At 42.9% G+C, this 14325-nt stretch overlaps 1 protein-coding gene across 4 annotated transcripts in view; it reads left to right on the top strand.

Annotated features, from left to right (window-relative positions):
• The window catches only part of klc1b (kinesin light chain 1b), a 49202-nt gene that overhangs the window by 19868 nt on the left and 15009 nt on the right, over positions 1–14325 (top strand). For 3 of the 4 annotated variants that reach the window (XM_079512017.1, XM_079512018.1, XM_079512019.1), the window contains exons 7-13: positions 310–411; positions 1857–2030; positions 3694–3793; positions 6779–6831; positions 7129–7196; positions 7917–8025; positions 8575–8727. In XM_079512017.1, coding sequence (XP_079368143.1) covers positions 310–411; positions 1857–2030; positions 3694–3793; positions 6779–6831; positions 7129–7196; positions 7917–8025; positions 8575–8727 — 759 coding nt within the window. The remainder of the gene's footprint in view (positions 1–309; positions 412–1856; positions 2031–3693; positions 3794–6778; positions 6832–7128; positions 7197–7916; positions 8026–8574; positions 8728–14325) is intronic. The other variant, XM_079512020.1, reaches the window with a different exon arrangement.

Here is a 14325-nt window from a genome sequence, read left to right as displayed (position 1 = left end):
TTTGGCTATTTTTGCTACGACAGTAAAATGCAATGTGGCCCTCTGGAGTGAGTGTGGAACTATAGTGGCCCTTTCCATCGTCAAGGTTGCCCACCCGTGTATTAGCTTGTATGTAATTGTGTGACTCTGATTTGTCATCAGACAACATTGCACAAACAATGTAGTGATCGACAAACTGCCAGAAATTAAATTGAATGAAAATATGTAAGAATTAAGGAAAGGATGAAAGCACTGCTTGTAGCAATTCTTAGTTTTTTTCTGTTTGTATTTCTTGACTGTCTTCTGTTAACATGCATACTTTGGGTCCAGGTTGCTGCTACCTTGAACAACTTGGCCGTGCTTTACGGAAAGAGGGGGAAGTACAAGGAGGCTGAGCCACTGTGTAAGCGGGCCCTGGAGATCAGAGAGAAGGTGAGCCATGTCCCCCCACTACAGCTACAGTACAAGTTACTCCTATCTAGACCACATAGCATATTCCTATCTGCTGAACAAAGCTATCCACCATACTCCTATCTTGACCTAAAATCTGAGTACTTGACACAGTCATGCCATTGTGGTGATAAAGCAGTGAAAAAGTATCTCTTTGTGATAAACATACTTAACTATTAACACCCCGAGCGGCATAAACGGAGGTCTCTGTCCTGTCAAATAGTAACGCTCGATGCTCAGGACGGAGATTAATAAAAGGACGGAACTTTATTGATATCATAACGGAGCACATCGCTCCACAGGCTGGGAGCGATGTGCTCCCCAATCCGTCCAATTCTAATCAAAGATTATGTTTTTGACGGCCCATCGCGGTCCTGTCGCATTAGAATTAATCATACCTCCCGTTGTTGTCGATCGCCTCGGGGGTGTTTTGGCTACATCTAGCTACTTCAGCTACCTGGGGCATCTCGAAATGTGATCCGTTGCTGCAAATCTCTGGGCGCTCTGATTTAATGGTACTAAATACCCCCGGGCGTTCGTGGTGTTAAATAGCTTCAGAGATGGCTAAGTGTGTATCCACAGCAAAATGTGAAAATAGCAAATGCTAATACTCATCACCTTTTGAAGCGGTAGTCTTGAAAATAAATTGAAAGTTTGAACTGATGTACAAAAGGCATGGCCATGTAATGATTTGTATTGGTTAAGTGTTGTTGATTATATTGAATATCAAAGAAAAGAAAAAAAAAGATGGCGGTGAGAGAAAAAAAAGTTAATTATATATATATATGGTATGTCACTGAGAGCTGTTTTTACACTGGGTTTCTATAAAAAGGGGACCGACCAAATTAGGTTCTTAAAATTGTCTGTAAAGATCCTGCCGGGGGCTGTTCTGCGTCTGAGGGGAATTCTAGGGTTTAATTGAGAGCAAAAAAGAGATGCTAGGAGCAGGGAGTGGGCGAGGAGAGATGGGGGTGGATGAACTAAAGAGCTCGGCTTGATAAATGGTACAGGATCTATGCACCTCAAAGCCCTCTCCAGTAGACCGTCCATTGATCAGTGGAGATTTCTTTAATCCCTCAGCCTTGAGTGCATGTACTGTAGCAGACAGACTTCCTGTCTGATGAAAGCGGCATGGGGAGACGGGAGGTGGAGATACAGCCATGTCTAAAAGCAAGAGAAGCTTGCAACGTGAAATACTCGCTATATCTGAAAACGACTGTTTTCATCACTGGTGTGATGTGTACACAGTCCAACCATGAACCATGGCTGTTTACATTTATTGTTAAATTTGGATGGCCTTCTTTTTAAAAGTCACCAAAGCATATGTTCCACTCGGTGCCGCGCTATGAGCTTGTAGATCTGCTATTTTTCAATAGCTAAAGCATAACATAATGCTTAACCGTGTGTGTGTGTGCTTCTCCCCTCAGGTCCTGGGGAAGGACCACCCGGACGTGGCCAAGCAGCTGAACAACCTGGCTCTGCTGTGTCAGAACCAGGGCAAGTATGAGGAGGTGGAGTACTACTACTGCCGGGCCCTGGAGATCTACGAGTGCAGGCTGGGCCCTGATGACCCCAACGTGGCCAAGACCAAGAACAACCTGGTGAGATGCTGTTTATCTGCATTACTACCATATTAGCCTCCACAAGTCACTTTTATCCTCTTAACGGTAACCCATTGATTTAGACCTGAGGACGATTCTAATGCCTTCTAAATCCTGACAGTTTTCTGGAAAAAAAACCATATCTCTATGTCAGTCGTTCTCAAACAATGTCATGTCAAGGAAGGTAACTCTGAGAGTGTAAAAGGGTCCATTTGATTACATTTGTACACTCTCAGAGTTAAATTAACATTGATTTTACAATATAAATTGGGGTCCCAGAGATAGAAATGCCATTAAATTGGGGTCGGTAGACTAATAGGCTATGCATGTCAAACTGGGGGTCCTTGCCTGAAGAAGGTCAGTAGACCGAAAGCTTGCTAAATAAATACATTGTGCGTAGATCTGAGTGTGCGGAGATTCCCTTTATTTTTTAAACTTGGGATCCTTGAAATGCCGTAAAAATATCTTTTCAAATGGGGGGTCCGTGGGGCTAATTAGTGTCAATTTGGGGGTCCTTGACATGAAAAAGTTTGGGAACCCCTGGTGTAGAGGAACAGTAAGAGGGCCATCCTCAAATCCACGTTTAAGATGTGTACTTTAATTTGGAGCAGTGAGGTCTCCTCTGTTGAACTATGATTTTTCTTTACCTAGGCCAACGCAGTGTATGTATTCATCATTCATTTATGGAAAGCAGGATTCTCCAACCACTTTGCTTGGTCACTATCAGTTATTTTAGCCTGAAAAGTGATTTTTCATAGATTTTTCAGCTTTCAGCATGGATGCCTGTATTTCTTATTTGACCTGTTTTGTTCAAGCCCTGAATGGGAGACAAGCATCTTAGTTGTTAGTTGTTGTTAGATGTTACAAGGTGTTTTCTCACATTGGCATGATGGAAGATTTTCAGTATTTCAATTGATCGAAGATATTGCCTCAAAAGGAGTTAAGTGGGCAGAAGAAGAAAATAAAATGTTGCATACCAGAGATTAAAATAGGGTGCATTTTGCAGCCCAAAATGCAGTTTATAGTTAAGGGGCGCAATAAAACAATGACCTCTGCATCCATGGGATGCACTACTGTACTCGGCATGTACAGTAAAAATAATACACGTAAAAAACCCCCCCGCTTATTCTAGTTTATTTTTTGCTAGCTTTAGTTTTAATAATCATTTCTACTTCTGTTTTCTACATGAATTTAACCACATGATAACCAAATGAAATGGGAGTTAAATGCTGCAATTTGTAAAAACGCAAAATATGACTCCTAACGTCGTTGAAGTGGGACTCATAAAATGCCCCTGGCCCGGGACTCATCTAAAAGACCATCCCTGCATCCCGGGACTCATTACATTGAAAAGCTATTTACATCACTGCATACCATTGCTTGTTGCGTACAAGGCTTCAACTTCTGTTGACAAAATATCCCTGAAAGTGCTCTAAACATCTGTCTCCCATTCCACGCTAATCTGACTAATGATAGAGACTCAAAGGAGACGTAACGGGTAGGCACAGTGGTACCACATGATTTGTCATGGGCCATAAACTGGCCAGGAAGTCATATTGTTGAAGGATTGGCCCATTGTCCCCGTGGAGAGGACATTTCATTGGGCCTATTAAAAAAGCAAAAATACAAAAGATCAAGTGCTTTTCTCTCATTTCTTCCCCAGGCATCCTGCTTTCTCAAACAGGGGAAATACAAGGAGGCTGAGATTCTGTACAAAGAGATTTTGACCCGTGCCCACGAGAAAGAGTTTGGATCGGTTGATGGTAAGGCCTCATAATGAACCGAGCGTATTGAATGGCTGCACATACCGATGGTTCATCGTGATGACATTGCCGTGGGTTAGGGTTTTACGTTTCAAGTGTTGTTTATGAATGGAATGATTGGCAAAAACAAAAAAGTCAAGGTGGAAGTAAAATGTACCTCAAATCTAGAGGTGCTCCGATCAGGTTATTTGGGACCGATCACCGATTTGTTTTTCTCTTGATCGGCCGAGACCGATCTTGTACGTAGTAGATTGCCCAATCTGAATATTTCCAAAATTATGTCAAAACCCACATCAACAACAAAGATGCTAAATTACATTATACTATATATCTGATTGACTTTTATACCACTTAAATGGTATAAATTCTCCAGATCGGGTAAATTGCCGATCGAGTCATTTGGAGTGCCGATCACCGCTCGGTGGCCGATTGATCAGAGCACCTCTACTCAAATCCATCTATTTGATTGTGATGCTGTAGCCCAGCCTATCCTTACTGTCCGTCTACTCATTGTTTTGCACCAAAGAGCGAGGTCAGTGTCAGTGATGGGGACATGGTTAACCACTTCTTAAACCATATATACTTTATTGACTGCGGTTCCCCAGGGGTCTCTACTTGTCCCCCTTATTTTCTTCCCTCTTTGCCAACTCGTTAAGTTTGTAGAGCAGCTATTTTCCACTGAATGTTCTTCTGTTTTTGACAAATATTTGCCTAATATGACATTCCCAGAATAGGGACGCTAGGGTTCAGGTGCATAAGTGGACGCCCTTCTGAACAGATTGCCTATCTCCACTCATTCAGAGGACATTCAAAAGGATTAGATGAAACGAAGACTTAAGATGTATTTGTGTACAAGCGAAAGTGTTCTTTTCCTTGAGGGTTAATTCAGCTATTTGATGAGCTGCTTCCAGAGAATAGATTGTCTGCATTTGATGTGTCACATTGACTACAAAGGGAGAGAAAGGTACTTGAACCATTCTGATGCTCAGCTGAGCAAAACTAAAGTCACAGCTATTCTTTCCGTCCTCAAGTGTCTTGAGAGGGAAACCTCTTTCCACGGCGTTACGCCCAGGTACCGCCCCTTTCGTGCTGCATCTCACACAGTGCAGTTTGCAGGAACTCTCACATTGTCTGCATGCATGTACTATAATTATATAGTCTAGTTTGTCCAATTATCCAGGCTTTAGAAGCTCTGTAACGTAGAATGGAAATGTGGTAACTCCTCATCAAAATGGATTTATTTTACATGCAGACGGTACAGTAATATACACCTGAAAGCATTATTCAGTGTAGTTTGCACAAAACCTACTACTCGTGAACGCACACTGACAGGCACGGAGCAGGACTCCAGTCTGCTGCTGCGTCCTGTAAAACCACGTCCACCTGCATGGGCCAAACGCTGTGGAAAGAGGGGTTTTCCAATTGAGAGTGAGACCAAGTGCAATCTTGTTGGTTGCTTTCTTTTCCTTGTGATGTTTGCGACTTGTTGACTTAGCAACAGATGACAACAACATGATCCTTCCATGTGTGGTTATGTTCATGTCTTTTTTTTTTCTTTTCTTTTTTACCTATAGTCACTGAAATGGGCTCACTGTAATAAAACGGATAAATATGGTTTATATTTTGTGTTTGATATCCATGCGTTCCAATTGCATGTTTGACAAATCTATGTGCCAAGTAATGAGTGCCTTATCTTAATGCGTACATAAGGCATCTTAAAGTGTATTGAATTTCTATAATCAATGAATTATAATAAATTATGTTTTACACCAATGATTCTGTTGTTCTGAAGTTGTAAAAACAAAATGCATAACATTTAAAGGAGAATTCCATACTAGAAGGCTTTCTTACCTTTATTTATAGTTGTTACGTCCCCACCAAAGAGGGCCAGGTGTTGTTTTGTGCAAAAGCACATTATTGGCTATTTCGTCTACCATAAGCCCTCAATGAATTGCATTGAATTGAATGGGGCATTGGGGTGTTGTGCTAATTCGCTCATTTCCATCGCTCAAAAATAATAAAAGATTGTATATATATCCTCTCTTCATAATGTAAATAGTATCCCAATCGGCACACTTTACTAGTTATTTCGATGGAAATGAGCGAATTAGCACAAAAACCCAGCCTTCTAGTATGGAACACCCAATGGGACTGAATTGCCTCTGGAGCAAGACTTTGACCACTACATCCAATTCATGTCATCTTAATGTTCGGCTTTTAATAATAAGCCAGTAGCAATTGATAAAAGTTCAAAGAAGTTAAAGCCAAGAAGTGAATTGGGTGTTGAAATAGGGAAAGATAGCTTGTTTATCATTTAACAACCTTACAGCTTGAGAATTATGGACAAACTACCATGTAGCGAGTAGCTGATATACATGTCCCACCATGGCTCTCATCAATGTCGTCACTACATTCTTTTTTTTTTTATTAATTTTTATCCCATGACTTTGTAACCCATTTTTCCACCCCTGTGTTATCTAATGTGATCCTGGGCTCTACACACCCTCCGCCAACCTGGGGAGAGCAACGGACTTGAACTCATGCTTCCTTCATGCATGAGTGTCTAAGTCGCTCCTTTACACCTGACAGGGGGGGGTTTCCCTGGTTGGACGTAGCGGGTGGAAAGAACACGTTATTCCAACTAGTTATTTTCCCCTCCATCAGGCGCCCCGGCTGGCCACGGGGACGCTATCGCTACATTCTTAATCATTTGACTAATGAGGCTCAGTAAATGCGAGTTTCACCCATCCACTTGTTATTCACGGTCAACATTTTCTAACTGGCGATAAAAATATAGATTATTACAAATATTTGAATACGATTTTTTTTGTGACTTTCTGAATCCACGCCACTATATTATGCTATATAAATAATAAATAAAGTGTATTATTATTATATACATCACAAGAGTGGGTGGTTAGCGCCTCTTACTATTTTTCTAGTTGTACTCTGTATCGAACGCCTCTCCTGTTTGTCTGTCTGCAGCTGAGAACAAGCCCATCTGGATGCATGCAGAGGAGAGGGAGGAGATGAGCAAGGTTAGTCTTTTGGTATATTCTTGGTATTCGTGGTGATTCCATTGGAGAATCTACAGAAACTCCCATTTTAAAGTGTCTGTGATTGTCAGAAAAGTGCACTTAACAGTATATATTCATAGGGAACGGTTACTGAAATTTGTAGGCACAGTTGTTTGCCGGATGCATTTGACATAAGGCCCTGAGGCATATCACAGTCCTGTGTAAACACAGCGGGAATGCTGCTGTTCCTGTTTCAAACCCGTCACCGTTACCACTCCCCTTCACGCTGTCTTCCTCCTGTGTCTTATTTACTTCCAGGGCAAGCACCGAGATAACACTCCATACGGAGAGTATGGAGGCTGGTACAAGGCCTGCAAAGTCAACAGGTGAGACTGCAGAGCCTATATGCTTGGGCCTTGTGTTGTTTTGTAAAATAAACTAAAAAAAGAATAGTTTGATTGTTATTAAACATGTTAGTAAATGTACCCACGAGTAAAGGGCATAGGCTCCCAAGTCAATTATTACCTGAAATTCCAATGGGATACTTTTCGATGACCTTTGGAACAATCAACAGATTTTCAAGAAAGTAATTTGGTGCAACATCACTACCCAGTCATTCAATTGCATCCAATTGTAAATGAAAACATCAGAATGTAACTAAATTACCATATAGATATAACTTTGTGTTAATCAAGTAACGTATTTCCTTTTAAAATGACTATGCTAGTTTTTAATTGCTGCACTGGTAAATGGTAACCATGCAAGGCATCGGGAGAAATTAGGGGTTCAGAGTCTTGCTCAAGGACACTTCGACACTAACTCTGAACTGCAGAGTTACTATCAATAAAAAGGATGATTATTCCATCCTGACCTGTGGTGTAAATTCTGGTGTGTGTGTGTGTGTGTGTGTGTGTGTGTGTGTGTGTGTGTGTGTGTGTGTGTGTGTGTGTGTGTGTGTGTGTGTGTGTGTGTGTGTGTGTGTGTGTGTGTGTGTGTGTGTGTGTGTGTGTGTGTGTGTGTGTGTGTGTGTGTGTGTGTGTGTGTGTGTGTGTGTGTGTGTGTGTGTGTGTGTGTGTGTGTGTGTGTGTGTGTGTGTGTGTGTGTAGCCCCACGGTGAACACCACCCTGAGAAACCTGGGCGCCCTGTATCGCCGTCAGGGCAAGCTAGAGGCTGCGGAGACCCTGGAGGAATGTGCCATGAGATCTCGTAAACAGGTCAGCATTTCCACTCCTACACACTCACCCAGGCTTTGGGTTCACAACACATGAATTCAAGTTCAGACTGAGCTGGCACTTTTGCATGCAGGTAGATTGTTGGTCATAGTCTGTTTGCCGCCACGCTGTAAATGAACAAATGTGCACGTTTTTTTGGGATGTGGAATATGCATTCCAGTCTTAGGGCAGTGAATCTCATGTTATCTTTTCCCCTCCTCTCTCTGCATTGCTTTGGATTCAGAGCAACACAGTAAGTAGGTTTATTTCTAACGGATATCCTTACTAAATCCCCTCTTCACCTCGTTGCGCCTAACAACCGCATCCATTTAACAGCAAGTTCTCCATGTGTCCTTGTCTCTGTGATGCTCTCGGCGCATCAGAAGACACATTGACCCAACCAAGCATCCACCTTAATAATACCTCCATGTACTTGCACTGTGTACACCCATGTCATATCATGTTGTAGTGTTAGTTAACATCTCACTGTACAGTGTCGTCGTTACGTATCGTAAGCCCTGTGTTTTGCGTTCCCTCCCTCCCTCCCTCCAGGGCATCGACCCCATCCACCAGACACGTGTGGTGGAGATCTTGAAGGACGGGGAGGGCGACAGGCGGAGGAGCCGGGACAGCCTGTCCAACGTTAAGTATGAGAGTGGCTCGGAGACCGGCGAGGAAGTGAGTATGGGCGTGGAGTGGAATGGGGTGAGTACAAATCCACTATTGTCCAGTCCCATCATGGCCAGTGGGCCCTGAGGCTCGGTTATATTTTGTCACACGACACTTTCTGTCGCTTGACAAAACATGTGACAACCCGAGTATAAATGGTCCTTCACCATGTTAAATCACTGAGCTGTTGGACTGGTGCAGAGCATCCTCGGTTCCATGCCTCTGACGCCATCAATGGGAATATGAACATCATTAGAGGAATGGAGAGTGGTGGTGTTATGCTCATGTTCACTCATGTCATGGTGCCTGAGCTGCATGCGCTCTAATGCTTCATTTTGTCTCCGTCATAACAACGGTGGCATGGGACGAAAATAGCCGATCTACAAGCTCGCAATGTGATGTGTGTGTCGTGAGCTTGGAGCTTTCAGGCTCCGAGTGCTGTATCTGTACCAGTCCATCAACCCACTGTGCCCCCATTAGGGGTTAACTGGAAAAAAAACCCTTAGGGTGAAATACGTTATGAAGCTGATTGAGTGTCTTGGCACACTTGACTCGGTTGCTTGATTTCAGCAGTTCTTTTGCCTTTTTACTTTTTTACAGTGCTTGAGAATGAAAAGTGTCTTGTTTTTAATAAGTGATTGTGTTATATGTCGCTGGTAATGCTTCTCCTGAGGGGGGGGGGGGGGGGGGTTGAGGAGGTCGAAAGGCACAGGCTCATTCCGGGGCATTGTGTGAAAACCCGTCTTTGCTTTTTTAGAGTCCATAAAGTCTATCCGCATCCCTTATTGAAATGATATAATGTATTGACTCTTGAGCGCAGTTGTTGGAATACCAATATCTCGCATACTCCCATCTCCCCTCACAGCAGTAAAATGGTGGGTGGACATTTAATTGTGTCATGCTGTTTGTTTTATTACCTCGTTACGACATCGTCTAAGGCTGTGTGCGTTTCTCACAGAGCAGGGAGGGAGTCGTTAGAAACGTATTGCACGACGGCGCTGCTTTTATCTGGCTCCGCTGGTCCTGTAGGCAGTGTTGTTTTCGTCGACTAATACTATGACAAAAAAAAGTGTTCGACTACCTTTTTCCACCGGCATCAAGGCCCGCCAAAATACACTTTGTTCTACTAAATCAACTGTAGATTTAGTTGACAAAAATCTTGTGATATTTAGTTGACTAAAACTAGACTAAACACAAACATTCCAGGTGACTAAAATGTGACATTCACAAAATAAAATGAGACTATGACTAAAACTAGAATCTAAATTTGCTGCCAAAAACAACACTGCCTGTACTAGGGCTGCAGAACCGTATAGTCACTACCTCTCTACGAGAGGTATCAGACACACAGCTATTTCCTCCTAGCATTCTTATGGGATTTGCTGTAATAGACCCGGCGTGGTATGCTCACTTGAAGTAGGCTTGATGAGCTTCTAACAAAGCCCTGTGGGGGCCAATAGAGAGATGCCTCGTCTTGAGTCTGTGCCCGTACTTCCTTCTACTTCCTAACTAGTGCATCCCCCCCCCTCCCCTTTACCATTAAAACCCTGTGCCAACATGCATGTAGCACTGCCAGCCTGCCAGGCCTCACCCTTAACATGCACTCTTGTGGACCGTTTGTGTTGGACATGTTGTCGTTTTGAATTGCATTGCCTTTGTCTGTTAACCAGATTGTTTTTTGTGTGCTCTCCGTGTGAGAGAGAGTAACATTTATGTCCGGTGGATCATGTGTGGTTGGTGATGAATGTGTAATCTGCGCAATATGTTTTTTTTTTATTATAATATGCGCAATCTAGATTCTAGAATGACCGCCGTAAAAATGTGTCAACTCATCGCACAATCACACGCATATAAATTATCTTGAGTCTCGTACCTTTAAGAGTAAGACACGTACCAGCATGCAGAGGATTGCTGGGTGTGACAGTGCTGCTAGCTCTGTATTACCCTTGGTGATGGGCTGTAAAAATAGAAGTTATTATTAATGCATTCCAACGGGAAGAATGTGCTCTCATTTTGTTCAGTCCATCTTGGAGGTTTGACTTAAAAAATAAGTGTTCAATTCCTTCCATCCATCCATCCATAATAATAATAATAATCTTTATTGTCCCGAAGGATATTTGTCTTCACAATCTGTTCAACACCCACATCAAAACAACACAGAGCACATAACACCAAGACAATACAAAAACAATAACATGAGGTCCCCACTGTGTACAGAACCATCCTATCGGCGGGGCAGTTTGTTTAAAGCCGCGATGGCTGAGGGGACAAAGCTCCTACTAAAACGGACCTTTTTCCATGGCAAGGTTCTGTATCTTTGTCCAGATGGCATGAGGTTAAAGAAGCGATACAGGGGATGATCAGTGTCATTTGATATCGAAAGTGCTAGCCGTGTGATGGCATTATTGTTCATATCAGAAAGTGTGGGTGTAGGAAGTCCGATGATCTTGGAAGCAATACGGGTGATACTGAAAAGTTTGTTCCTGTTAGGCATGGACAGTATGGTGTAGAAACATGCAGAACAGTACAACAGAACAGGTTGAATAATGCTTTTGTACAATAATAGCAGAAGATGAGGAGCAACAGATAATGATCTTAATTTACGGATTACATGGAGTCTTTGCTGAAAGCGTGACTGGATAGATGTAATGTGTTGATCAAACCTAAGTCTATTGTCCAATGTGAGTCCAAGATATGTAAAGCTGTCTACCTGTTCTACTGTTTTACCATTTATGAGGAGTGGGTTGAGTCCGGTGTGGTTTGTTTCAATGACCAGTTCTTTTGTTTTGACCACATTCAACTCTAGATAGTTGTCAGTGCACCACTGTGTGAAATGAGAAATGGTATTCTGATAGACCGTAATAGAGTTATTGTCATGGAGCAGTCCGAGAATGGCAGTGTCATCAGAGTATTTAAAGTATGTGATGTTAGTGGGTGAGGGGCTAATGCAGTCATTTGTGTATAGAGTGTAGAGGAAGGGGCTGAGGACACAGCCTTGAGGGGCCCCTGTGTTGGTGATAACTGTTGATGAGAATGATGTACCTACTTTAACTGTTTGTGGTCTATTGCTCAGGAAGTTGTGAGTCCAGTGTATGAGGAGTGGGGGGACGTTGAGCTGATGGAGTTTCTTGATCATATGATGGCGTTGAATAGTGTTAAAAGCAGAACTAAAGTCAACAAAAAGAATAGTGGCAAAATTGTCCGAAGATGAGTCCAGGTGTTGGAGAAGGGAGTGAAGGAGGCATGCCACAGCATCCTCTGTCCCCCTCTTGGCCCGATAGGCAAACTGGAAAGGGTCCAGCTGTGACCTGACAGCTGGCAGAATGATGTTTAGGATCAGTTTTTCCAGGCATTTCATCATTATTGAAGTTAGTGCAACGGGTCTGTAATGGTTGGGTTCTGAGGGGCGGGGTTTCTTGGGTACCGGTATGATGGTGGATGTTTTCCAGAGGGTGGGTACGGCTGCTGTCCTGTAGGACTCCCAGAAGATGGAGTGAAGGATGGGGGAGAGCTCCATGGCGCAGAGCTTAAGCACCTTTGCTGAGATGCCATCCGGCCCTGGCGCCTTGCCAGGCTTACACCTGGCCAGCAGCTGTCGGACATCCTCCTCGTTGAAGGGGGGATGTGGCGGCTCCTGAAAGGGGAGGGCTCCCAACAGTTCCTCGCAGGCAGCAGAGTAGTCCTGACTGTCAAACCGTTTGTAGAAAGTGTTCAGAGTGTTTGCAAAGGTGGTAGGATCCGGGGTTGTACAGTTCTTTTGTTTTGTCTCACCACCAGTAAGGATTTTGACTTTATTGAAGGCTTGTTTTGTGTTCATGTTCCTAAACTCCTCCTCCATATTATTTTTGTATTTTAGCTTGGCCTTAAGAATTTCATTCTTAATTTCATTCTTAAATACAACCAACCGTTATGAAAAAAATACTTTCTATTGTATCTACTTCTCCTAATAGGTGATTGTTATGATAGAACATGCAGTGTACTTTTAAGATTCAATATTCTAGTCAGTATCTTAGGTTCAGTTTCTTCAAGGCAGTTGTCCTTTCATACTCCTCTTATCACTCTTATATACAGTGCCAGTTGTTTTATTCGTCTTAACCCATTCTGAGCGGGAACCCTTTTTGGTGTTTTAACCATTATGTTATACTTTAGCTATTGAAAAATAGCAGATCTACAAGCTCGTAGCGCGGCACCGAGTGCCGCGCTACGAGCTTGTAGATCTGATATTTTTGAAAGATAGTGAAAATGTGCCGCAAATCTTTGAATATGTTTTTAACTCAAATCTTTGCTTCTGCAAAGGGGGTCCCTGGAACAACATATTTTCAGATAGTGGTCCGCGGCCAAATACAGATAATTATGGGGGTCCTTGACATGAAATATTGAGCACCACTGATATAGAAACATAGGTATTTCAGAAAACTGTCATGATTTAGAAGACATGTACTTTTTAAAGCAGAAATTATATTGGCGGTATTACTGAGGAGCCTGCATGTCAGCCATCTTGTGGTACATTCTTTTTTGGGGGGGGTTCATATAGGCTGGGTGTATGTACTGTACATTTCTGTGTGCCTGTTAAAATGCATGACGCTATAATGTGCTTGTGTGGCTGTGTGTTGGCTACGGCAGACGCCTCCAATCTTTGCATGTTTCTTTAGGTTCCTCACTCCTTTGCTTCAGACGCCATTATCGTTTCTGTGTCTCTAACTAACCTCCTTCCTTGCTGATCACACTTGCCATGACAACCAATCAGCCTATCAATCGATCAATTTCTGTCTTTGGTGGATTGTACTCTCCCCTCTTGATCTCCCATTCTACATTCTCAGCTACACAGTAAGCTTGGGGTGGGTTTGGTAGTATAGAAAACATCAGACAATAGGTTAGACAATTAATTAGTTAATTAGTCATTACTTAATTTATTCTTTATAGGACAGAAGGCTAGATTTACCTATAGTTCATATTAGGTTTCAGTCATTTTGTGCTAGTTTTCGTGATTTTTAGTATCAACATTTAAAAAGTATTGCATACAAATGTCATGGTCTAAATAAATATATATATAAAAAAAAATGACACCATGGCCGTGTTATCAACCACCAGTATGTGTGTTGGAGCAGTACCTCTGTCCATGGACGTGCAGAGAGTGTTGGAGAGGCAGGGGCTGAAATCCCGTAAGGGCACTTTTGGACAGAAAATAGCAGATCAGCTATTTTCAGGGCGCAACCCAGCACTCTGTAATCTACTGTATACGACAGTGGATTTCTAAACAAATTTGTTCAACGCAAAATACTGTGTTCAAGTTCAGGAGACTTCGGAGGGAAAAAAAGCAATTCTCCTGAATGCTGCCTTCCGGTATCTATGGCATGGAAAGGAGTAGCATATTAAACACTACATTTGTTCGTCTGGAGAGGGCAGTTCTTGTACAGACGGATAAAAGGGCATGAGGGGCTGAAGCCACCCTTTGATGGTGTATGTGTGCACGTCCCTGGCCTCTGTCTGCATTGCACAGTCACTGTCTGGGCGACGTGTGCCAGCCTGTACTGGCAGCCTGTACAGCCTCTGCTGTAGCTCCCTCTGCCCACAGCCCAGCCCAGAGAGACAGACAGCTCCCTCTGCCCACAGCCCAGCCCAGAGAGACAGACA

Source organism: Electrona antarctica, assembly GCF_951216825.1.
Source record: "Electrona antarctica genome assembly, chromosome: 10".
Taxonomy (NCBI): domain Eukaryota; kingdom Metazoa; phylum Chordata; class Actinopteri; order Myctophiformes; family Myctophidae; genus Electrona; species Electrona antarctica.
This window is presented reverse-complemented; position numbering and strand designations above follow the sequence as displayed.